General features: G+C 31.1%; 1 protein-coding gene across 1 annotated transcript; it reads left to right on the top strand.

The window, feature by feature from the left end:
• The first annotated feature begins 13104 nt into the window (after positions 1 to 13104).
• Positions 13105 to 13743, top strand: LOC133037676 (uncharacterized). Its single transcript, XM_061115056.1, has 3 exons — positions 13105 to 13258; positions 13360 to 13461; positions 13541 to 13743. Exons 1-3 carry the CDS (start codon positions 13215 to 13217, stop codon positions 13731 to 13733), a joined length of 339 nt encoding a protein of 112 aa, XP_060971039.1. The 5' UTR covers positions 13105 to 13214; the 3' UTR covers positions 13734 to 13743.
• The last annotated feature ends 13193 nt before the right edge of the window (positions 13744 to 26936 follow it).

Genomic DNA, 26936 nt, shown 5'->3' with positions numbered 1-26936 from the left:
TCTCCAGATGGTACTGCAACGACTTCGAGAACATAGACTCTACGCCAAGTTCAAGAAATGTGAGTTCTGGTTGTCTCAGGTGTCCTTCCTAGGACACATTGTGGGTAAGGACGGGATCAAGGTGGATCCCGGGAAGATCGAATCCGTCAGGGATTGGCCGAGACCGAAGACAGTGACCGAGATCAGAAGCTTTTTGGGATTAGCTGGGTATTACCGTAGGTTCGTGGAGGGGTTCTCCAAAATTTCAATGCCCCTAACCGAGCTTACAAAGAAGAATCAGCGATTTATCTGGACAGATAAATGCGAAGCTAGTTTTCAGGAGTTGAAACAGAGATTGATTACTGCACCGGTACTAGCTTTGCCTTCGGACGAGGAGAAGTTCGTGGTCTATTGTGACGCATCCAAACAGGGTTTGGGGTGCGTATTGATGCAAGCCGATCGGGTTATCGCTTATGCCTCCCGTCAGTTAAAGGATTATGAACAGCGATACCCGACTCATGATTTAGAATTGGCCGCAGTGGTTTTTGCACTGAAGATTTGGCGGCATTACTTGTATGGGGAGAAGTGCGAGATCTATACCGACCATAAAAGTCTCAAGTATTTCTTTACTCAGAAAGATTTGAACATGAGACAAAGGCGTTGGTTGGAGTTAGTGAAGGACTATGATTGTGAGATCCTTTACCATCCCGGGAAAGCCAATGTAGTGGCCGATGCCCTGAGCAGAAAGGGTCCCGGGCAAGTAGCTAGCATGGTTCAGATCTCACCTCAGCTAGCAGAGGATATGGTTAGGTCCAGCATTGAGTTTGTGGTAGGTCAGCTTCACAACTTAACGCTGCAATCTGATCTGTTAGAAAGAATAAAGGTTGCTCAGACGACAGATCCGGAGTTAGTGAAGATCCGAGATGAGGTATTGGCTGGTCAAGCCAAAGACTTTTCAGTGTCAGCTAGTGGAATGCTTTTGTATAAAGCCAGGGTTTGTGTCCCGAACAGTGTGGACTTGAGGAACGAGATCTTTGAGGAGGCTCATTCTACTCCATATTCTCTACATCCCGGCACCACCAAGATGTACCAAGATTTGAAACCGTACTTCTGGTGGAGCGGTATGAAGAAGAATTTGGTAGAATTCGTTTCGAGATGCCTCACGTGTCAGCAGATCAAGGCTGAACATCAGAGACCAGCAGGGTTGTTGCAGCCTCTAACCCTACCAGAGTGGAAATGGGAGGATATTACGATGGATTTTGTGGCCGGGTTACCTAGGACCACGGGTATGTATGATTCCATCTGGGTAGTGGTGGACCGATTTACGAAATCTGCTCATTTTCTGCCGGTCAGAACAACATTTACAGTGGATCAGTTGGCAGAATTATACGTCAGGGAAATAGTGAGACTTCACGGGGTACCGAAGTCTATAGTTTCGGACAGGGATCCGAAATTCACCTCTAAATTTTGGCAAAGTTTGCAACGGGCAATGGGTACGAAGCTAAAATTCAGCACAGCATTCCATCCTCAGACAGATGGTCAGTCCGAAAGGACAATTCAGATATTGGAGGATATGCTGAGAGCCTGTGTTATGGACTTTGAGGGTTCATGGAGTAAATACCTACCGTTAGTGGAATTTTCATACAACAACAGTTACCAGAGTACGATAGGGATGGCACCCTACGAACTGTTGTACGGTAGGAAGTGTAGATCCCCTATCCACCGGGATGAGCCAGGGGAGAGGAAATACCTAGGTCCAGAATCAGTTCAGCGGACCAATGAGGCAATAGAAAAGATTAAAGCTAGAATGCTTGCCTCACAGAGCAGACAGAAGAGTTACGCAGATCCGAAACGTAGGGATGTTGAGTTCCGAGTAGGGGACCATGTGTTTTTGCGAGTGTCTCCGATGAAGGGGATTAAACGTTTCGGGAAAAGAGGCAAGTTATGCCCTAGGTTTACAGGACCTTTCGAGATTCTCGAGAAGATAGGTCAAGTGGCATATCGGTTAGCATTGCCTCCAGCTTTATCAGCAGTGCACAACGTATTTCATGTCTCAATGTTGAGAAAATACGTTTCAGACCCCTCTCATATACTCAGTTATGAGAGCCTTCAGCTTCAGTCAGATATGTCTTATGAGGAACAGCCAGTGCAGATCCTGGATAGAAAGGATAAAGTCCTTCGGAATAAGACCATAGCATTGGTCAAGGTTCTCTGGAGAAACAGTAAGGTGGAAGAAGCCACCTGGGAGCTAGAATCAGATATGCGAGCTCAATATCCAGAGTTATTCAGGTTAGATTTCGGGGACGAAATCCTTTTAAGGGGGGGAATAGTTGTAAAGCCCGCTTAGTTAATTTGGAAATTAGCAGTTATTTATGTTAATCATGAAATTATTTATAGCTATTTAAATAATTTATTATGGATATTTATGGAATTCAGATATGCATGAGTATGTTATCGGTAGCTTTTATGTTTCGCATTTCCGGTGTCCGGTATTTGGAACGCGGCGTTTGGCTCAGTAGAAATCACAACCTAGTATGTTAGTATTTTGGGGACGGGTTTTAGACATTGGGAATGTCGGGAATGGCCGGGAATTTAGAATGTCCCAAAAATACCCCTTTAGTATGATTTTAGTGATTTTATGGTGGAGGGGCAAAATGGTCTTTTTGCCCCATTAGTGTTTTGTCTTTTAGTGACTTTTAATTGGAATTGGATGTTTATTTGTTTAATTGCTTTGGCTGAAAAAGGATTTAATAAATGGTATATTATGGCTTTAAATTTTTTAATTTCCTTCATTTTCCAAACTTAGTCAAAAATTAGAAAAAAATCAAAAATGATGCTCTTTTCCTCTCTCTCTCTATTCGGCCATTAGAGGCAGCCCCTTGGATGATTTTTCTTCTTCAAATTCTTGTGGATTTTAGCTTGTTGTGTGTCTCTAAATCAAGGTAATTCTTGTCTTACTCTTCTAGTTAGTTTTCTTGAGTTTTTGGTGAAATTGGATGAAATGCATGTTGGATTTTATGTTGTTGTTGCTGCTGTAATCTAGTGATTATTTTGAGTATAAGCATGTTAGTTTAGGGTTGTGTTGATGCTTGATTACTAGGTTGAGCATGCTAGAGGTTTCTATGTGAAATTATGAAATTTTGAGAGAAAATGCCATGTTTTGTTTCTGTATATTTGCTGGATGTTTTTGTTAGTTTGCAGAGGTGTTTTAATGCTTAGTTAAGTAGAATTAACTAGGCTAGGGTGCATGCTAGTGGGTTTAACCAAGTTTGAGTTCTTGAACTCAAAGCTTGGTCTTCAATGGTGAAATTTGCTTGTGAGGTTTCTGGGTAGGTTTGAGGCCTTGGAATGGTCATTTGGGACCTATGGGGCAGGTCTGGAAAGTTTGGGATCAATTGGGTTCGAATTGGTCAAGATATGTGAATTTTTGGTTCTTTGCGAGGAACCGGAATTCCGGTTGAGCATCCGGAATTCCGGATGGGGGTTCAGATTTTCCCAGAACCGGAATTCCGGTTGGGCAACCGGTCTTCCGGTTGGGGATTTTTCAGAACCCTAGTTTTCCTCGTTTTTGGGTTTTTAGGGGTATTGCCATGCTTTTTATCGATAGGGAAACTTTTAGTTTCAAGTTTTAGTCCGGGAAGTGATTTAGCGTGTCACTTATAGCGTTGTGATTTTTATGGTTTAGGAGCCGCAATCCGCCGTTCGCCTTCGGCCTGGGCCACAAGTGTGATCCAAGACACCTGAAATCGGAATCCAGGTAAGATTAGTATAACAGTATGCATATGTAGATTACATGTTTAGCGTGCATGTAGGAAGCCTGTTAGTTTACATTAGATATGTATTTAGGCTTCGAACCACCCAACCCTGTCACGTCGGTACAGGCTGGAGTATGACCAAGCGGAGTATGACCGAGTTCGGCTCGACCGATCCCGACACCGGGTTGGTGGTTCGGTCTTATTGACCTATCCCGTCGGTACAGGCTGGAGTATGACCAGCAGCCGGAGTATGACCGGTTCGACCGATCAGGAGGATACTTGTCAATAGTACCGTCCCCTGAACGTTCAAAACTCAGTACCATGTTGGACATGGCAGTAGTGCTCAGTACCATGTTGGACATGGCAGTAGCGGGACTCAGTATCGTGTTGGACACGGCAGTCAGTTTTATGTATGATATTAGTATGCTTTTCTTACTGAGTCTGTCGACTCACAGTTTACGTTCATGTGTAGGTAAAGGCAAGGCAGTTGCTGATGGACCGTGAGCGGGCTTATGAGATTGTACATGTCGGGGCGGTTAGGCCTGGAGCGTACGATCCTCGGGACAGCAGGGCTGAGATTTTTGTAACGGTCGTTAGATGACCTTATTTTGATGTAAAAGTTGAATAGTAAAAACGTTTGTAAATATTTTTATAAATCGGGATCCCGAGACTTTTTGGTAAAATGGTTTATAAGTTTAATGAAAAAGCAAAATTTTAATTAATCACGTTTTTCCATAAACCTCGTTGATTAGCAACGAGCTGCACGGTACGTTTAAAAATCACGTAATACGCCTAAATTAGTTAGGGTGTTACACCTATACACGGCTAAACCAACTTTTTTACTCATATTCTATATTTTATTACTATTTTACCACATACACACACAATTCAACTTTTTTGACACGTCAGTGATACATCATTTCTCTCCTTTTTCTCTTCTTTTTCCTTTTATTTTCCATTTCTTTTTCAGTTTTTTTTTTTAAAAAAATAGTACCTCCATAGCTGAACATTTCCCTCTCCACAATCCAAACTCCATTTTTTCTCTTCTTTTTGTTCTTCAAATTTTTTTTCAACTCCCATTAACCGTTTTCTCTCTTTTTATTTTTCTCTTAATCTATATATAAATGTGGTTGTAAGTCATTCTTCATCAACTCCTTCCCCTGTTCAAAAAAAAAAAATTCTAAAATGAAGTTGAAATCTTTAGCTAATAGGAACAAGGGTAAACGACCTGTTGTTGAGGAGGATGACTTGATTTTGCTCCTCCATTGTCGAAACGTGGGCGAGCTCTTCCAAAGAAGAAATCAAAAGTGGTTGCCCATGAAAAAATTCCTCAAGATGATGCTCAAAAAAATGATCAAGATGGAGTTGGCCTTCGGTATAAGGTTTGATTTTAGTTTCTTTTTGGTTTCGCCCCTATTTGAAATTTGTTTGTATTTGCCATTTTGTGTGTCTTGTATTTTTTGATTTTACTATTCTAAGTTTTTCATTTTAGCATTTTGTTTGGTTTTGTTTGGTTTTTTAGGGCTTCTATTTTTTTTAGTTTAATTTATTTGTTCTTTTTATGGGTTTTTCATTTTCGTTTGTTTAGTCTTAAAAACTGTTTCATTTTGTTGTCTTTTTTTTTTTTTTCTATTTTTGTTTTTCCAGATGTTTTATTCTTTTTCATTTCAGTTTCTTCATTTAATATTCTCAGTTTGTATTAATTTTTTCATAGTTTTTTAATAGTGTAAACACGTTCTGTATGTATTTTTTTGGGAATATGTTTTTGTCTAGTTGTTTCCTGTCCATTTTTATATCATCAATTGGTAACAATTTGATTTATCATGGATGTTGATGTTCAAAGAGTTTTTTTTGTATTTTAGTTTGTTTATAGTTATTTTGTAGTTTTATTATGGTTTTGCTACTTGCATAATATATAAACTATCATAAAACGATAATGCAACTAAAAAAAAAAAAATAAGCAGACTTATACGTAACTTGTTGTCCCTTAATTCAAATTTTCTCTTCTTATTGTGTTTTGTTAAAAAATATATTCTACATTGGAAACCAGTAATCAACCAAAATACAACTATATATAACGTAGATCTATTATTCATGAGGTTTTCTTTAAATTTTTCACATCATACCTTGTTTTGGATTCGGGGGGAGTTCCAGATCTGTTTGTTACAGATCTACATTTCATGAATCTGGATTTCGATATTAGGGGGAGTTGTTTTGATCGAATAAAACCGAAAACAATTGTGTAATTTTAGTTTCTTCCTAGTTTTTTCTGGTTTTTTTTCGTAAATTTCTGTTTAGATCATTGCAGGTCTTCTTTTCCAGTTGATTTCGCCAGAATTAACGGTTGTATTTCCCTTGTTTTAGTTTCACTTTGGTTGTTTTGCTGATTTGAAACGATTGAGGTTTGTTCATCTTCATCGTTCGCTCCGTGAAGCTGAAGGGTTAGTGCATGTGATATTTTTGTAAATATTTGTATGTAGACTATATAAATGTTTAATGGGCCGTCCCATAGTATTTTTGTAATTTTTTTTTCCTTTTTTGTACTTTTCTATTTTTTTCCCTTTTTTTAATTCAATATTTTAATTAAAGAAATTAATCAATTTTAAACTACTCACGCGAACCAAACCAGAGAGCACAGCCACCACCAGAGAGAAGAGAAAACCCTCGCCAACCACCCCTCCGCCAGCCCTTTTCTGCCCCATTTCTCAACCATTTGAGCCCATTTTTGTTGCAAAATCTTCTATTTTCGATACTTAATCCTATACACCCAAAAAGTTTTAATTTTTTTCCCTATATAACTGTCATCCGAACCTATACAAAAATAGTGGGTATATATAACTCCGGCCACCATTTTTTGTTGAGAAAACATTGTATCTCATCTTCCTTTAAGGTATAAATGTAGTTTCAATTCATTTTTATAATGTACATTGTTTTATTTTTGGTTTTTGTAAATTATTTTTTGGGTTTTTTAATTTTATTAGTAATATTAATGTTGTGTTGTATGTGTATAGTGCCCGGAGTTTTGACGGAATTGCTCGTCGGATTGCGATTATTAGGTAAAAATTTAAACCTCAATATATAGTATATATATGTATTTTTATATTTTATTGAATATGTGTGTATAAAATGTGTGTATATATTGTGTGTATATATTAGTGTGTGTGTAGTTTAGAAATAAAAATTTTAAAATTGAATTAGTGTGGGATATAATTTTTTTTTTGAGATAATAGTGTGAGATATAATTGATTATATATATATATGTATGTATAATTTAGTAACTAATTAACTTGTTACTAATTTTAATAACTAGTTATAAGTAATGAAATAATTAATTTTGCAATATCGTTGTATTTCTTTATATTGTAGGTTCGGCATAATTTTGTGTGTAGCGTATTTGAGCTTGCAATTATAGGTATATACTTTAACTAACTTTTTCTTATTATATAATAAATTATCAATGCATGTTAGTTGAGTTTGAATATCTTAAATATTCATCCGTAGTGAAGTAGGTTCTGCGAATACATGTACTGCGGTCGGATGGGTGGATAAATTTTGTATTGTTTATCTGTTTTGTTTGTTATTTTAGGCACTTGTAAAATTTTTGGGAACGTCCAATTACAACCGTTATGCTGCCGAAATTTCGGTAGAATTAGGATAAATCTTACTAAAACCATTCATAATATTTACATAACACAAATAACTAGTTAATTATAATATAGTGATAAGAAGTTAGGTTACATAAAAAATAATTACATACACATTTATGTAAACTTTTCAATTTTACCAACATTCTAATCAACTAAAACGAGAATTTGAGTAATTTATAAATTAATATGAATAAATTGTGTGAGAAACTTAGTTAGTTACATTGTGTAATTAGTAACTAGCTATAATTAGTTACTAAATACATTAACAAAATAAACATATAAAATCCTTCTTTTTTTATTTTTTTTTCTTTCATTTGAGAGGTTCAATGTGGATTTTTATTTTTCAAAGAAAATAAAGAGCAAAAGTTAATTAAAAGGGGAAAATATTAGTTAATACCCTTATTGCTTTACCAAAAACTTTTTCCCTCAACTTTTTTTATTAAAAATATTTAACATTTTACCAACATTCTAATCAACAAAACAACCTAATATTATGAACTAATCTAAAACGAGAATTTGAGTAATTTATAAATTAATATGAATAAATTGTGAGAAACTTAGTTAGTTACATTGTGTAATTAGTAACTAGCTATAATTAGTTACTAAATACTGAATTTTTTTGAATAGGATTTTTGTTATGGATAAATCATGGATGCGTGAGGAGAGAGACACACTGCGATTTCAAGTAGGGTTCGATGCATTTTTAGAGTTTGCCTTAAAGAATTCTAAAAATCACGATCGTATTCATTGTCCGTGTGTAGATTGTTGTAATGTATCTAAAGGGAATATTACAATGATTAAGGACTATGTGTATTTACGAGGTTTCAATAGAAGTTATACTAATTGGTATTACCATGGCGAACATTTACCTAATGATCCATATCCATTAGGAAAGCGGAGGGTAGATGATATCGAGGGTAATGATTTCGATGATTATCCATTGGACTTGCTTAACGAAGCACAGGAGGAATTTCTTAATGATCCTGAGAAATTCGATAATTTTCTTAGTGATGCTGATAAACCTCTGTTCGATGGTTGTAAAAAACTAAGATTACCAACAATGGTAAAGTTTTACAACATAAAAGCAGAAAATGGAGTGAGCGATAAATGTTTTACTCAATTTTTAGCTGCTTTTAAAGATATCTTACCATTTGCCAACTGCTTCCCGGAATCTACTTATGAAGTGAAAAAAACGTTAAATTCTATAGGATTGAAGTATGAAAAAATTCATGCATGTCCGAACGATTGCATTTTATATCGTAAGGAATATGCAGACATGAATTATTGCCCGACTTGCGGTTTATCCCGCCATAAAGTAAATAAGAGTAAGGAAAATAGGAAACTTATCCCCCAAAAAGTGATGTGGTACATGCCTTTGATTCCGCGACTGAAACGATTATATCGTAGTGCAGAACATTCTGAAAATTTGATTTGGCATGAGACCAAGAGAGTGAAAGAGAGAAAACTCAGACATCCTGCAGATTCCCAAGCTTGGAAAAAAGTAAACTACATAAATCCTGAATTCAAATCTGAACCAAGACACATTCGTCTCGGTCTGTCTGCGGATGGAGTAAATCCACATAGATCTCTAAGTAGTCGTCATAGTTCATGGCCTGTCTTCCTAGTTATGTACAATCTTCCTCCCTGGTTAGTGATGAAGAGGAAATTTAACATGCTTTCTTTAATGATATCAGGCCCGCAACAACCTGGACATAATATCGATGTATATTTGGAACCATTGATTGACGATTTAATAGAATTGTATGAGAACGGGGTTCAGGTCTATGATGGTTTTAAAAAAGAATTTTTTAATCTGAAAGCTGTGTTGTTGTGGACTGTCAGTGATTTCCCTGCTTATAGTAATTTATCAGGCTTAAGCACAAAAGGTTACGAAGGTTGTCCGATTTGTTGCACTAACACATCGGCTCGTCGCTTGGCAAATGGACACAAGATGTGTTATATGGGTCACAGACGGTACTTGCCTGCAAATCATCCTGATAGACGGAAGAAGAAAGCATTTGATGGTACTGAAGAGGGTGATATGGCTCCTTTGCCACTGTCTGGGGAATAAATTCTCCAACAAGTTCAACTTGTAGATTTTAAGTATGGAAAGACAAAAAAAATAAAAAAACTAATGGTTGTTTTCAAAGAAAGTCAATCTTCTTTCGTCTTCCATATTGGAAAAGTCTACTAGTTCGACATTGTTTGGATGTCATGCATATTGAAAAAAATGTGTGTGAGAGTATTATTGGTACCTTACTTGATATTCCCGGCAAAACTAAGGACGGTCTAAATAGTCGTTTAGATCTCGTTGAAATGGGTATACGACAATCTCTGGCACCTGAGAAGAAAGGTGAACGTTTATATTTGCCTCCTGCTTGTTTCACTTTGTCCAAAAAAGAGAAACAAACAGTTTGCAAATCACTTGCAAATATGAAAGTACCCGATGGTTACTCGTCTAACATCAAAAACTTGGTGAATGAGACTGAATTGAAACTAATGGGTCTGAAATCACATGATTGTCATGCGTTAATGCAACATCTACTTCCAATTGCCATTAGATCAGTCTTGCCAAAAAATGTTCGAGAGTGTTTGACACATGTTTGCATTTTCTTTAATAGGCTGTGCGGGAAGGAATTAGAATTGGATAAGTTAGATGCATTACATGAACATGTAGTCAAAACATTGTGCAACCTGGAAAAGTTTTTTCCGCCATCTTTTTTCGACATCATGATCCATTTAATGGTTCATCTAGTGAGAGAAGCAAGGCTGTGTGGGACGGTGTGGGCGAGATGGATGTATCCATTTGAAAGAAATATGAAGGTACTTAAAAGTTATGTGCGTAACCACTATCGGCCAGAAGCATGTATGGTTGAGTGCTACATATCTGAAGAGGCTGTGGAATTTTGTTCAGAGTACATGGCCGGAGTTGAGGCAATAGGAATTAGCAAACCAAGAACCGACCTGCATGATGTTGATAGAGGATTAAGGGGGAAAGGGACAATGGTGACAGTGTCCAAGCTTGAACTAGATCAAGCTCAATTAGTCGTGATGAACAATAACGCAGAGGTTCAACCATATATAACGTAAGTACCTTTTGTTTGATTAACATTACTTAAGTCACGATGAACAATAACTTGATTTACCTTACTTGTTTTACAGTGACCATATGGAGCTGTTACAATCAATGGTTCCAAGAAATCAAAAAAATAAACAAAAATGGGTTGCAGACCAACATCGTCAAACTTTCATTGGGTGGTTAAGGAATACCATTATATCAAAGTTGAACGAACCGAATCATGGAGTATCTGATGTGTTGAGTCGTGTTGCCCTTGGACCAACTTTTGCGGTTGCAAAGCATGAAGCGTACATTGTAAGGGGTAAACTTTTTCATACAAAGTCAAGAGATGATGCTCGAGAGGTTCAAAATAGTGGTATACGTATCGTCGCAGAAACTATGCACTTTGCAAGTGCAAAAGATAGAAACCCTGTTTTAGGTACTATGACGTATTACGGGGTCATTGAAGAAATATGGGAGCTCAATTATTTTGCGTTCTAAATTCCACTTTTTAAGTGTTCTTGGGTTGACAACAACGTTGGAGTAAAAACTGACGAGCTTGGTTTTACTTTGGTTGATTTAAGTAAGAGAGGAAGCAAGAATGATCCATTCATCATGGCTAGCCAAGCAGCTCAAGTTTTTTAAATAATGATAAATGGTCTATTGTTTTATCGACACCAGAGAGGAGGTTCTTAGAGACTGAAGAGGATGAGGAGAATGCTGACTTATGTTACGATGACTTCAGTGTTGGACAACCAATTCATGAGCAACTTATGGGAATTGATCGTAACATTGAGGAAGACGACGCTGAATACATTAGAAACGATATTAATGAGGGAATATGGGTCAATTGTGATTCAGGCAAACATAAACAAAAAAAGAAAAGAAAACGTGTCTAATTGGTAACTTGATATATAGCTTACTTTATATTGTGGTTGTGAATGGTCCTGAATACTTAACAATTTGTTTATGCTTTTAATATTTCATATACACTACTTGTTATATATATAGCTAACTTTAAAGTTTGTTTGTTAATAGTGTAGACATGGCGAACTCGGAATCAGGATCTGATTCGGGAGCAGAAAATGAGTGTCCAACCACAATACCTACACGAGGGCCGACGCAAATGAATGAAATATCCAAACTAATGGATCAGGGCAAAAGAGTGGCCCTCGAAGTTAATGATAAAGGTCAATACTGTGGAAAAAGCTATGCGAAGCTCGTATCCACTCTAGGAGTCAGATGTCGGCAGACAATAGGGTTGGCCTATAAAAACTGGAAAGAAGTCAACCTGACTCTGAAAAATAAAGTTTGGAAAGACATACAGGTAAGCTGTTATTTGTTAGAATTTTGATTTGTTTTTCTACTTCAAATGTTGACTCTAACCGTGTTTGTTTTCCTTCAAAATAGACGGGGTTCATTGTGCCGGACTCCTTCAAACATTAAAAGCCGGCAAGCGAAGGGCATCTCAACTGTTCGGCAGGAAGAAAAGGGAAGTGTCTGATGTTGTGGCTCGGTAAGCGAAGGAGATTGAAAAATTAAAAGCCGAAGTCCAATCCCTTAAGCAGCAGAGAAATGCTGCCGAACAAGAGGAAGAAGAAGAGGTGGCTGGTGAGGCGTATGTTCCACAACCATACGCTCCTCAGGATGAGGTACAACCACAAATTTATGCTGAGGAGTTTATTTCCCTCAACGACCAAGGTATCCTATACAATTTTGATGACCATGCGGCCCTTAATCAACAAGTACATCTCTGCTCTGACAACATCGACAATATTGTGGCCCGAGTGTATTTGTACGAGCATGTGGGTATGATCAAAGTTCACTGCCAGGAGTACGATGATTCACATGCCCGGATTATGGTTTCGGAAATCCTACAAGAGGACGCTGAAATCCCAGTCCCAATTGAAGAGTGCAGATATGTTAGGGACGTATACCAGATGTTCCTTCCTTGGCCTAAACACTTAATTTTAACAACCGAGGTAACTTCTCAACTCAAATTAATTATTAATGATTAGTGGAGTTTGAATATCTTCAATATTCATCCGTAGTGAAGTAGGTTCTGCGAATATATGTGTTGCGGTGGGATGGATGAACAAACTACTGTTATATATGTGTTATTTGTCGTTATACAGCCATGTTCAAAATTTTTGGGGTCATTCAATTACAACCGTTATGCTGCCGAAATTTCGGTAGAATTTGGATAAAATTTAATATATATATTATGTTCTGTTTTGTTTAGGGTCCACTCGCTCAACCGCCCTCAAGACGTGATGCGTCAAAGGGGAAAGCTCCGATGCTTTCTCCATAAGGCCATGGTGCACGGGAAGATGATTTGTTCACGGAAGAGAAGATGGCGTTGATCCCTAATTCGCTAAAATGGATGATTCATGAATTCTTGAGGCTCAAAGATAAACGTGATATAATCACAATTCCTATCCCCCGAGGATTCATTGCACCGCGTACCCAGATCACGTTATCTGGAGAGGATTTGCAGCAGGTTGTTACGTGTGACTACATCGGCAACCAGGGAATGTTGTTTGGAATGATGTATACTCTTCTTTAATCTAATTAACCTTACATCAAATTATAGTTAAATTATTATAAGACACTAACAATTTTTTTGGCAGGCACATATGGGAGAGCATCAACGGTCTAAGAAAAATTTTCAAGTTTTACGACCCAGAGCTTCTCATAGTGCATGGGATCAACGATGAAGAAAAGAGTCAGTCTTTTGACGATGCGGCAAGACGATTGGCTAATTGGTTATCATTAATGAACAACAACCACCAAATGTTCTTTATTCCTTGGAATATCGGGTAAACTTTATTAAATTCTTTAGTGCTAATTGTTCATTTCTATATTATGTCTTCAAATTATTTTTATACTATCTTACTTATATTCCAATATAATTTTCTAGGATGCATTGGACGCTAGTGGTGGTTACGCCAAGGAAAATTATCCATTTAAACCCTATAAGTGGCCGCCCAATTCCCGAAGTAATAGAACAAATGATCGGAAGGTAATAATTTAATGACTTCTTATGTAACGAATTTAAATTAACTAACGAATTGAAATGCTAATATAATTTTCCCAAACAGGGCATTCATGTATATAGGGAACGCACATGACTATCTTGGCCCGTGGCAAGGAATTAACCAAGCAAACTGTCCAAGACAACCTAAAAGCCAAGAATGCGGTTTTTATGTTTTGAAATATATCACTGACATCGTCGCACGTGCCAACCCCAACCGTTACATACAAGATCAAAAAGCTGTAAGTTTTAATTATTGATTATAGTATATAAATTCTATAATAACAAATATATAATATGCATATACATAAACTAATATAAATTTTTAATTTTTTTAACAGTTTGGGGGTAAGAAGCAATACGATCCAAAAACAGAATTGTTACCACTACAGCGAAAGTGGATCGAACAATTGATGGCGGTGATTCACGGTGACGATTGAGGTTGAAAGGTCGAAAAATTTTTCTTCATTATGTAATTTTTATAGATTAACTTGTAGTTAGATTTATTAACTTATTAATATTTTTAACTAATTTTACATTAGTGTTTGTGTAATATTTAATTACTTTTATGAAATCAAATTATGTTTTTACCCAAATTTAAATAATATTTAATTTAAAATGTAATTAATATATAATTAAATTAAATAAATATATAATTTAAAATTTAAATAAATATGTAATTTAAATTAAATAAAATAATATATAAATTAATAAATATATAATTAAAATGTAATTAAAATTATATAATTAAATTAAAAAAAATGAAAAAACTGAAATTCGCGTACCTATGGCGTCGGTTGTTACGCCACATATGGCGTCGGTTATTGGCTAGGAACCGACGCCATATGTACCCCTATGGCGTCGGTTCCCAGCTAATAACCGACGCCATAGGGGTACATATGGCGTCGGTTCATATAAACCCTTTAGCGTCGTCCTGATCAGCGTCGGTAGCGAATTCGCGAAAACCGACGCTGAAAGGGCTTAAAAACCGCTTCTAAAGGAGGTTTTTGTAGTAGTTATAAGTATATAGTTATTTATACTTAGTTTAAGTTTAAAAATTAAATTTTCACCTATTAGTTACATTTTTAATATAACTATAATATAGCTACCTATATATATAAAACACACTTGTATTGGTTTTTTATTTAGAAAAAACACTCAAACCACAAGGGTGATGTAATGAATTAGTCAAAATTCAACCACGACTTTGCACCGATCAAGAACACTACTAATATCTATAGACAACAGTCGCAACTATGGTATTTTTTTTCTTTTTCTTTTTCCCTATATTGATTATACAATATACGCATTGCCTTATAAAGATTATATATATGAGTACATATATCTATTATATATCTATATATAAGAATATTATTGGATATACATAGTATATAACCACTTATATATATTAAGTCCATCCATTGGAGTCGGATAATAGGGAAAGAGCCAATACACATGAAACACATATATTTAAGAAGAAAGTGGCCAATTTGAGTGATAAGGATAACATTTTAAAACATATATAACGAAATGACAACTTCTCACATATTTAACATATATTTGTATATATATACGACACGATTTCAAATTTATGAGCTAGCTGTTTCAAATTACAGAATATACATTTATATATTTCATGCCAAGTTGCCATGTGTACGTAAGGGAAGTTGTATTGATATATATGTTACCAAATTAATTTTGTAGCAAGAGGTTTGGATAGATATCCATATGTACAGATATGTACTATGAAAATCGTTGTCCTTTAATAGAACTGGCCGTACAATGCTGTGAAAGGCTATCGATTAGTTAGATGCGCCTTTGACTTTGACCCACACAAGTATCAAAAAATTGAGACAAAACTGTGTATATGCATATAAATTCATTGATCCATCTCTAGCTAGCTTTTACTAATATATATATATATATATATATATATATTATATGCATATACAATACAAATATATGCAGAAGAGAACCCCTGCAAAAAAGGAGAAATGATAATTAATGATCTTGTTTAATTCATGTTGTCCAACTTGTTTTTAAACAAATATTAGATTTTTTTATTGCTAGGTATAAAGAATTATTTGTTAGATCATTATAAATATTGCTGACAATACAGAAATATTAATTGTTGTATTAACGTTTTATAAATAAATAAATATTATAATAACCATCTAAAGATTACAAATTTAATTCTGTCCTGGATCTTAAAATACATTTATATGAAAAGTTAATGATTTTGACACAGAGAGAGAGAGACAACGTACATAATTCAGGCTAGAAATCAATAGGGTTTCCTTAAATAAATTGATCTGTTAATTATTATAATTATTTTTAATTAATATGCAATTGTAAATATTGATTATTTGTGATTTGTCTTCTCCAATATATTAATGTAAGAGTAAATAGTGACATAAATATTTATAGTTTTGAGTTAAGCTGCATAAATTTAATAAGTTTTTTAGTGGTATAAGTACTTAATATTTGTAAAATTGTAATTTTTTTTTATTTTCAATCAGTAAAGACGCTATTTTAAATTTATTAAAAGAATATGGAAGTAACTGATACTACATGTTTTTATCTAGACCAATGATGGCCTTATATGTATCCAATTTAAGACAATAACAGAATCTGTACTAACAAAAATTAGAGGAAAATTATAGTTTTACAAACTTCTGCTAAAAATAAATATTAGATTTATGCCGCTTACAAGCTCTAAACTTTAGGTACTTATGTTGTTATATCTATAGAGAAATACTAAAAGGCACCCACCAGTGGAAGACCCTCCTATGTGTCATTATTGATATTGGTCCAATTAAATATTGGCAGGGCCGGCCCTGAAACAAAGTGGGCCATAGGGGAAAAAAAAATTTTTGGGCCCTTATGTTAGAAAAAATGTGGTATTTTTCAAAATTGGTAAAAAAAAATGTATAATTTTAAAAGAAGAAAAAAAAATTTTGGGCCCCTGGGCTGGGTGGGCCCTAGGCACAGGCCTAGCCCGCCTATGCCCAGGACCGGGCCTGAATATTGGGTCCATACAATTTAATATAATTCTCTATTTCTACAAGAAAACTATTGTGGAAGAAGGAAAGTAATGAATTTCATGTATTGTATTAAGTTGAATCGATCGAATACAAATGTGCAGGATATATATATACATACCAGAGGACTCAAACAAACCGACTAAGGCAAAGACTTAAACTAACTAACTAAGACTTGCAGCGTTAATTGCAATAGGGATTTCTATACGATTTTTGTTGTAATTTAAGTTGCAGCTCTAGTTGCAATAAGGGTTTCTATATAGAATTCCGTAAAAATATAAAAAAAAAAAAAATTATTTTAAAGTGTAAAAATAAAAAAAAAAATCTCTAATTTTATTATTTAATTAGTATTTATATATATTAGTTTTAAATTGCACCCGAAACACAATTTATTTAGTGGGATTTTTACACTATATGTCAAATTTGGTACTTTTTTTACATTTTTATTTATATTTGGTTTTTTAAACTTTTTTATAAAATCTGTTTTTCAATTTTACTTTTCACAAAGTTCTTTAATTACAAAAATACCTTTATTGCTTATGTTTAGTCTCTTTTACATGTTAACTCCTTTTCTCTCTTTTTTTTTTTTCCATAATTTTTTTTTCTCTTCATTTTTCCCTCTCTTTAAATTAAAAAAATAATTTAATATTAATTAAATAAGAGTTTTTTACTCAATTCAACCAAAAATCACATATTATTACTTTCTTATTAGTGAGCGACATATTGAATAATTTTAACATTGATTGTTTTTTTTATACATTTTTAAAAGTTTAAAATTTTAAAAATTATTACTTACCTATTAATATTGATATAATGTACCTTTACTATTTTTTTCAATTTTTACTTGTTAGACATGATTCTCTCTCTCTCTCTCTCTCTCTCTCTCTCTCTCTCTCTCTCTCTCTCTCTCTCTCTCTCTCTCTCTCTCTCTCTCTCTCTCTCTCTCTCTCTCCACTCAAATACTCATTTTTTTGTTCTATTCTTTTATATTCATCACATTTCTCTTTCTTTTTTTTTTTATTTACTTTTTAATAGAACTTCTCCAGTACACATGTTCTCTCATTCCATTCTGATTTTTCATTTGTAAAACTATTTTTTTAGTTCATAAATTCACAATTTACTATGGCCTTTTTTTTTTTAAAAAAAAAAAGAGTAACAAGACTATGACTATTGCTAGAGCTTCTTCAGCTTTTCTTCTAATTCTAGATCCTAGAAATGTTACTAAATATTAAATAATATTGAAAACTCAAAATACAAACTAAAATGGGTAAGAATGCTATTGCAATGGAGGATCATCGTGTTTCTCAACCTATTCCGGAAGCATCAACTTCAAAGAAAAGGCCATTGCCATATAAGGTTGAAAATGGAAAAGCAAAACAAAAAAAAAAAGTGAAAACAATGCAAATGCTAGTGTAAGTAATGTCATGTATAAATACCCTATTTTTATGTTTTATTTATAATATTACAGCCTTAAGTTTTTATTTACAAAAATACGCTTTTAAAATTACAAAAATACTCTTTTCTCAATAAAAAGTAAGAAAACAACTAAAAAATAACGTGAAATTAACATCATAACAACTATGAAACAATCATAAAGAAATTACAAAACAACCAAAAACACCCCAAATAAATAACCTTGTGGCAGCTACAATACAACTTTAAATAAACTATAAAACAATAAAAAAAATAATTTATTAGTTTTACTGAAGTACGTATTTTTGTAAATAAAAAAATTAAAAATAAAAAAAAAACATTCGTGTTAATGTATTTTTATAAAATATCAAATCAAATTGCACTAAAAGAGTATATGTTTAGCTTTTCTTAAGTACATATATTATTGAGTTGATATACAAATAATTTGTAATTACTTTTACATTTGTTTTATTTTTTTGAGATTATTTGAGATTATTTGTATGTTTTTTAAGTTGTCGCAGTGTATTGATGTTTAATCTATTTTTATGTTAAAGTGCAGTTGTTATCGAGTTGTTTATTCATTTTTTTAAAGTTGTTTAACAACAATAAAAAAAAGTTTATGTTTAATTTTTTATGGGTACATATATTTTTGAGTTAATATACAAATATTATGTAGTTACTTTTAAATTTATTTTATAGATAACTAGTTTTTTATTTCTTCTTAGAGTTGATGCAATTACTAGAATTGTCATACAGTTGTTTATTTGTTATTATTTAATTGTTCAATTAATTAAGAGAAAATTAATATATATGTATATATTTAGGTGTCGTTTGGTAACACTTTTGTTTTTTAATTTTTTAATCACAAAATGAAAGTAAAATTTTGGTTTTTAAAAAATTTGTTTTTGAAAAACAAAAATGCGTTCTGTAACCACTTTTGTTTTTCAATTTTAAAAACAGAAAACAAAAGTGTGTTCTGTAAAGTTTATTTTTATTTTTATTTTTTGATTTTATTTAAGTCGGGTCTAGGTCTGGGGTCGGATTCGGGTTCAAGTCAAAAGTCGGGTTTAGCGCCAGGGCCGTAGGGAGGGGATTTGGGTCCGGGTCTGGTCTTAATCTAAAAGATTGATTAAGAAAAAAAACTGTTTAAAAAAATATTGAAAGTGATTCTTTTTGTTTTTAAAATTTTGATTTCTAATTATAAAATTGAAAAGTAAAAACAGTTTTATAGAACATGTTTTCGAAAAATATTTTCACTTTTCTACTTTTAAAAACAGAAAACTGATTAAAAAAGTGTTACCAAACGCCACCTTAGTTTTTCATCGTACAGATTAAGATTGTTTTTTTTTTTTTTTTTTTGTATTTCCAAATGTCAAAAAACCAATGTATTGATGTATATTTTTATTTTTGTATATATTGAAATTGTGTTGTTGTCTAGTAACTTTATTTTTAGTTTGTTGTTGTTGTTATTTTGTTGCTAAAAAAGAACAATCTAAAAATCTGTTTTTTTATTATTTTTATTCAAAATAATAATAATAAAATAAATTATACTATTTAAAAGTATGTTTTAAATAATATTTATTCAAACATTTTTTCATAACGTAATACAAATCACATCTAGCTCATTTCTAATCATTAGTTGTTTTATAGTTGTTTCATCTTTTAATTTATTTTGTTGTTGTTGTTTCACCAAGTCATCCAATGAAGAGTTTTTAAGGGAAAAAAGCGAGATAATGATGTCGAGGTTGCAACTCAAAAGATTAACGTATAATTTTTGTTGTCTTTGTTTGTTTCAAAGACTTATTTTGTTATGTTTATGTATCTTTTTTGATGTATTTAGTAAGAAAAATTGTTCAACCTTATATAGTTTATGTCTCTCACTTTTTCTATTTATAATTAGTTGTTTTTCAGTTTTAATTTAGTTATTATATGGTTCTTATTATAGGGTTCTTAAAAAAACGATATCATTGGGTTAATCCTTACATTTATTAGTTTATTTGAGTTTTATAGTTGAAGCTGTTTTAGTTTCATATTTATTAAATTTTACAATTACGTTATTTTTTAGTTGTTATATTGTTGTTTTTATGTTGTTCAATACATGATATACTTACAATTATGTTTAACTATTAATTGTATTTTAATGGTTCATTATTTTATTAATTTTGTCATCTTAATATTTACAGGTGTATGATAAGACCTTTGATGGTGTTTAAAAGTTGAACCTTCTAAAGAAAATATTACAAGGTTTATAACTTATTTTTTTATTTTTCTTGTTTGAATCGTTCTCTGCTTGTAGTTCATTCATTTGAAGAAAAAAATCATAGTAGAACAACGATATAAAAACATAAAGACAATAGTTGCTAATATGTTTTTTAACTGTTAACAACTATAACAATGATATAAAAATATAAAAATAATTGATGAACAAATAATTGTATATTCTTCAATATTTAGCTTCTTCGAGTGTCAGTATCACCAAAAGTAACATCTTTTGAAACTGATCCCCTCATTGGAGCAGATAAAAGTTGTTTAGTTGTTGTTGTTGTGTTGTTGTCAAGTTGCTTCATAGTTGAGTGTCGTGAGTTATTTTCACTTCCAGCCACTGTCATATTGTTTCACACTATTGCTTGGGTGTCTACTATAAGAGTTGTTATTCTGTTGTTACTGTGTAGTTGAATGTGTTCACAAACAATGAATATCGTGTGAAATCAATTTTCTTCATTAATAAATTTATGTAAAATAACAAACTTTTGTCATCCTTAATTTAGAGTCTAGAGTAGTCGTGATGTTGCTCTCAGTAATATTAATGTGTAAATTAGTAAAATATATATTAATGTGTGTGTAAATATGTATATTTATATATATGGTGAGAAATATATAAATAAAATAGTAATTCTATATACAACACCAATAAAAATTAAATAAATATCTTACAGTAAAATAAAAGAATATTGGCAAATTGAAGGAAAAAAAAATTGATTTAATAACTTAATCACACAAAATTATGCAATATTGAGAGATAAAAAATAATATTGAAAAATTTTTATATACAAATTCCTCGTATGTGTATTTATATATATGTACTCATATGTGCATTTTAAGTTGTTTTAAAGGTCAATATAAATGTGTGTGTGTGTGAGAGAGAGAGAGAGAGAGAGAGAGAGAGAGAGAGAGAACAATATATAGTGTAATTAAGCAATCATGAGTTCACGTGATGACATAGTGTTAGATATGATTGATCTAATTTATTCCCTTTTTATAGCTATGAAATATAATATATTATATAGGGGTATATGTATATAGGCCCAGTTCAGTCTACCATTAAAAAGTAGTGTCTTGTTTATATAATATATCATCCTTGAAAAGATACTCATGTGCTTCAGGAGATAAGTTGTCCGTATTTTTGAAAAAAAAAACTTTTAGATTTTATATTTTTGTTTAATTTTCCTTACCAAGCTAAAAATGTAAAATTTGGGCCTAAAATGCCTATTATAGAAAAAACCTCTTATTTAGTAGTAAATATATCTATTTATTCTATATATATATACTAGCAAAAAGTTATGTGCGAGGCACGTATACTAAATTTTATGCTAATTTTTTTCTACGTTATTAAAAAGTGATACAATGAAAAATTAAAAAAAAATATATTATTAGTTATTAGGTTCAACATCATTAGCCTGTGTTCATTTTTAAGGAAAAAAAAAATATATTTATGGAATAATAATTTGTTGCAACGCCTGTACAGGCAAAATTCGGAAAATATAGCATTTATTAGTAGAGTATTGACAATTTCAATAGTAAATTAACTGATTGTATACTTTTTTGTCTGCTAACATTAAGTATTTGATATTTGAGTGGTAAATTAACTCTTATTTGCCCGCTTTTCAAATTTTTCTAACACTCTCATTTTATTCTTCCAACTTTCTGTAGTTGGAGTGATGTCCTTAATTGTTGTATATAGTGTAGTCATTTATCCTGTTTTCAAATAAAACAATAGATATACAAAATAAAAAATATAATTAAGCTCATATTAAAATCAATCTCACCTTTCAATATAGTGAAAGGTTTTTAAATTGATTCATTCTCACTTAATAATTGTGACAGACCTAACGAATAATAATATTATGTTACCTAATAACAAAATAGGAATCCACCAAACAACATTATCAAAATTTATTCCAAGTATAATTATATAAATCTATTACTCATTGAAGTCTATTAGAAACTTTAAAAAGCTCACAATACAAAATTTCACATCAAAAATCTAAAAATGATCAACTATGTAGCAACAATGATAATACAATAACCAAAATTGCCTAGTCATATACAGTCTTAAAACTTAAAAGAGTGGCATTATTCATTCAAGTTTCGACTAAGTGTTTCTGAGTTTGAGTTATAATATTGTGTCCTGTGTTTATGTCCAAATATTGTGTGTGTCTGGCTAATCTAGTGAAGAAGATTGAAGTTTTGATTCTCAATAAATAGAATGAATATAAGTGTATACTTTGTAGTAGGTCATTATTGTTTTTTTTTTAAGTTAATGTGTTAACTTGAAAATAATTCATTTAATAAACGGAATAGAGGAGTCAATCTAAAAATATTTTTCTACCTTAATAAGTAGAGCTAGAAAACAACTCGGCAACTTTTTGAGTGTTAAAAAATTGTAAATGGTTATAAATTCAGAGTAAGTAACTTGTGTGTGACAGCTGGTTAAAGAAGCCAAAATTGAGGTTTGTGTATATACTGACAACTCAGGTTCACATTTCAAGTTCTGTAAGACTATACTCTCTTCCCTGTCCTATTAACAAAAATTTAACGTACACATAACATATGAATATGACTTTCTTCCCGAAACCAAGAGATGATTAGAAAGTAGAAGCACCGCTAGAACTTTCCTTTGTTTGAAGTAATAATATAATAACTAATATCTTTTATTACATATTAATAATTAATTCAATATGAACTTTCCAAAGTATTTTTGTAACATCGTGGGATATATAAATGCAATACTTTTGTATAATATGTAGCATGTTGTCTTCATTAGTATTTTTCAAATTTTAAAATAAAAATTAAAATTATAAAATATAGCTTAAGAAATTATAACTAAGGTTATAAATTGGTAAAGGTTGTGTTGGAGGCTAGAGTTTTTGCTCTAGAGAGAGAAATTTGTTAGATTAAATTTTGGTAGGATTATTTAGCTAAAATTAATTAATTATAATTAACGTTTTCTAATCAGAATATTCTGTCAAATATTAGAATATTATGTTAACATTTTGACAGAATAAATAATAACATTAAACCAAGAATTCTGTTACATAGCCACATTTCATAAAAAAAAAATATTTTTTAAAAAAAAATCACTCAATAATTTTTCATAAACCAAGAATTCGTTATGTGGATGCAAACAATTATCCTGATCGAGCCAAAAAAACAAATAAAAAAATTCTTTAGTAATATATATATATAAATAGTAATAAATTCTTATTTAGAATAAAATCCAGCTAAATAACCCTACACTAAATAAGTCAATAGTAGATGTACAAAGCAAAAATCCAATTGTATTTTTTTAGATTTAATGGGATTTATTTTATTATATATAAATAAAAAGTGACCCATGAATTTCTAATAAATTATTTTATTTTTATTAATAAACCATTTTATTCTTAATATAAATAAAAAGTCATCCATGAATTTTTCATAAACTAAGAATTGTGTTATATGAGCACATTTTATATAGAATAGATAGATATATATTTATATATAGTAATCTATAGGCTACTCCATCGCCTAATGGGTGATATAAAAGTGGATAAGATCAATGAAGATCCCATATTATATACTATATTTATGTGTTTCTGCCCCTAGCTTGTGTTCGTTGATAATTTATTAATATAAATATGATTATCACAATATGATTCTAAAAACATGAAAACATATAAAACAGCTTGGATAGAATAATTAAGGTTTTATTATTTTGTTTCAATTTATATAATTACTTCTCCAGGTGATCTACTGCATGCACAGAGGTTGAAAGGATATAAGGAAGAAAGATACTAGATTCTAAGTATATGCTTCTTTCACTAATTCAAATGTTTAGAAACATCAATCTTTCCAAAAATGTATATAGACATCATTAAATAACTATATCTGGCCTCTGTTACGAGCTTACACATGAATTGATGGAAAGTCTTTCTTGTATGTATATATAAATTGTAATTAATAGTAGATTCGATCTCTGACTATTTTCTTTAATTGTGTTTCCAATCCAAAATAGGAAAAAGAAAAGCACATCTATAAATGGAAGGTTTTCATGTTCATTAGTAATAATGAACTGCTATGTTTTGATAGTACGTACCCAAAAATATATTAAAGTTTATGTATCTTTATGTAAGATATATATTTGAGTTTCTATACTTAAAAATCCTTTAGGGTCCGTTTGGTACGCAGAATTGGATTGGATTAGACAGGCTAATTTGTCCAATCCAGTGTTTGGGCATGTTAGATGTCTGGATAACTAATCCAGTTAACCTCATCTGCCTGGGATTATTTATCCCATCCAGCAGGGTGGGATTATTTATCCCATCCAGCAGGGTGGGATAAATAATCCCATGCAGGTGAGATTTTTTTTTTATCGTTTTTTAATTTTAATTTTATTAGCATATTTTAAATTTAATAAGAATTCAAATGAAACAATTATCACACATTTATTTATACATTTTTTTTATCAAAAACTTATTCATTAAAATTAGTGAAAATGTATAATTTTGAATTATTATACATAAGTTTTTAAAATTTAAAATATTATTAATTAAATAATAGTTACTTAAATTGATTCTAAGAAAAAAAAATATGACAATAAATCATATATTATTTTTAAATTACTAAAAAATTTATATAAATATTTTAAAATTAATATTTATATATATTTTTTAAATGAATTAATATTTATATTAAATTAGTGTTTAAGATAAACAATTTTATATTATTCAAGTATTTTTATTTTACTATTTTAATTATTTATTAAATAAAAAATATGATAAAATATTATATTATATATTTATGATGTATTCTTAATTATATATGATATATATATTTTTTTTTTTTGCTACAAATTATTTATTTTTAATATATATATTTTAATTTTAATTTATTATTATATATTTTTATTTAATTTAAGTTTTTTTTTCTAAAAGGAAATAAATAAAATAGTCCAGTCCATTCTTAAACCAAACACAGGATTACTTTCAACATAATCCAATCTTGTCCAGTCCAGTCCAATCCTTTTCAGTCCAATCCAGTTCAATCCTGTGTACCAAACGGGCCCTTACGGAAATTTTTGTGGTGTACCTTTTAAAAATAAAAATAATTGTAAGCTATACTCCATTAGTACTTTTTATATTCAAATAGTATATATTATATATATTTAATACAACACGTAATTATCTAACAAATTTTTGAAAAATTTAGAATAATATATACTTTAAAAATAATGTTCAAATAATTAGTTACACACATAACTCTCTTATAATTTATATGTGTAAAATAAATAGTTTGAACCTTACTTTTGTATTGTAAATTTATTACAAAAAGCAAGTTTTTACCAACACATTTTTGTGTTGGTAAAAGTTGGGTATTGCGGTAGCAAAATAAAATTCTTTTTACCAATGCATTTTTACGCTCACAAAAGAAGTTTATAAATCAGCGTTGGTACTAAAAATGTTACACGCGCAAAAAGAAAAGCGCCAGTAAAAATGATTATTATTACTTATGTACTATTGCGCTAGACAATGGCGGAACTATGTTGATGGATGCTGGGGCCATGGCACCCCTAACTTCAACTTTGTGGTTTATATACAATTAAATGTATAATATTCTTTTCAGTAAAAAATATATATGGCATTAATTATTGTACATATATTTAAAAGTTAATTATTTGAAGTTTTTATATTATTCTTTCTAAAAATTTACTACTTGGCAAATTTGAATAGGTCAGCAATTATTTAAATTATCTTAGACTAGTCCATTTTGTTATGTAATATAACTTTAAATACTATTTTTTAAATACTATTGTTTGTTTTATTTTTTTTTAAAAATAATAAAAAATAAAGATTCTTTTTTTTTTTAATTTTAATTTTAAGTATTTAAAACAAATCAAAACCAAAAATTACTACTATATAATTATAAGAAGAAATACGAAATCTTTTAGGAAAAATCAATGAGAAATTCTTAAAGGGGTATTTTGGTAGACCCCTTATCTATTTAGGTATTCACGAGAGCTTTTTAAGTCTATTTTTTTTTTATGATAGTGTACATTGTAGATATTTAGGATCACTTGTAAATTTTTAAAAATTTTAAATTGTTTGTATTGTCGAAAATAAAGTTCAAACAGTTATTTACTAAGTATATAAGAAAAAATAGTCATGATTGTAATAAAATTTTTAAAACTTATTTTTGACATTGTAAACAGTAAACTATTCAAAGTTTTCTAAAAATTTACCAGTGAGCCTAAGTAACTACAACGTACACGATCATTAAAAAAATAGATTGAAAAATAATCTAAAATGTCGAACAAATAGAGAACCAACAAAAATATAAGTAGGGGTGTTCATCCGATCCAATCCGTACTTTTTTGGTCAAACAACATCCAATCCGCACTAAGTGCGGATTTCATATTTTGGATCCAATCTGATCCGCGTAAGATTTTAAATCCAATCCAATCCAATCCGCAATAGTGCGGATTGGATTGGTTATTTTTTTAATGATAAATTATTTAATATTTCATAGAAAAAAATTTAAAATTATTTCTTAATCTCCAATAATAATTTATTTCCATCTCCATTTATATATAAATCAAACCAATATACATATATGTCAATATATATGTACTCATCTTTAAATTTACACTAAAATATATATGTATTCATTATTAAAATAAATAAGTTAGTATATATATTTAAATTTATGTGTATGTGTATGAGGAACAGAGCAAGAGAGAAGAAAAGAGAGAAA

This window comes from Cannabis sativa, chromosome 5 (assembly GCF_029168945.1).
Source record: "Cannabis sativa cultivar Pink pepper isolate KNU-18-1 chromosome 5, ASM2916894v1, whole genome shotgun sequence".
Classification (NCBI taxonomy): Eukaryota; Viridiplantae; Streptophyta; class Magnoliopsida; order Rosales; family Cannabaceae; genus Cannabis; species Cannabis sativa.
This window is presented reverse-complemented; position numbering and strand designations above follow the sequence as displayed.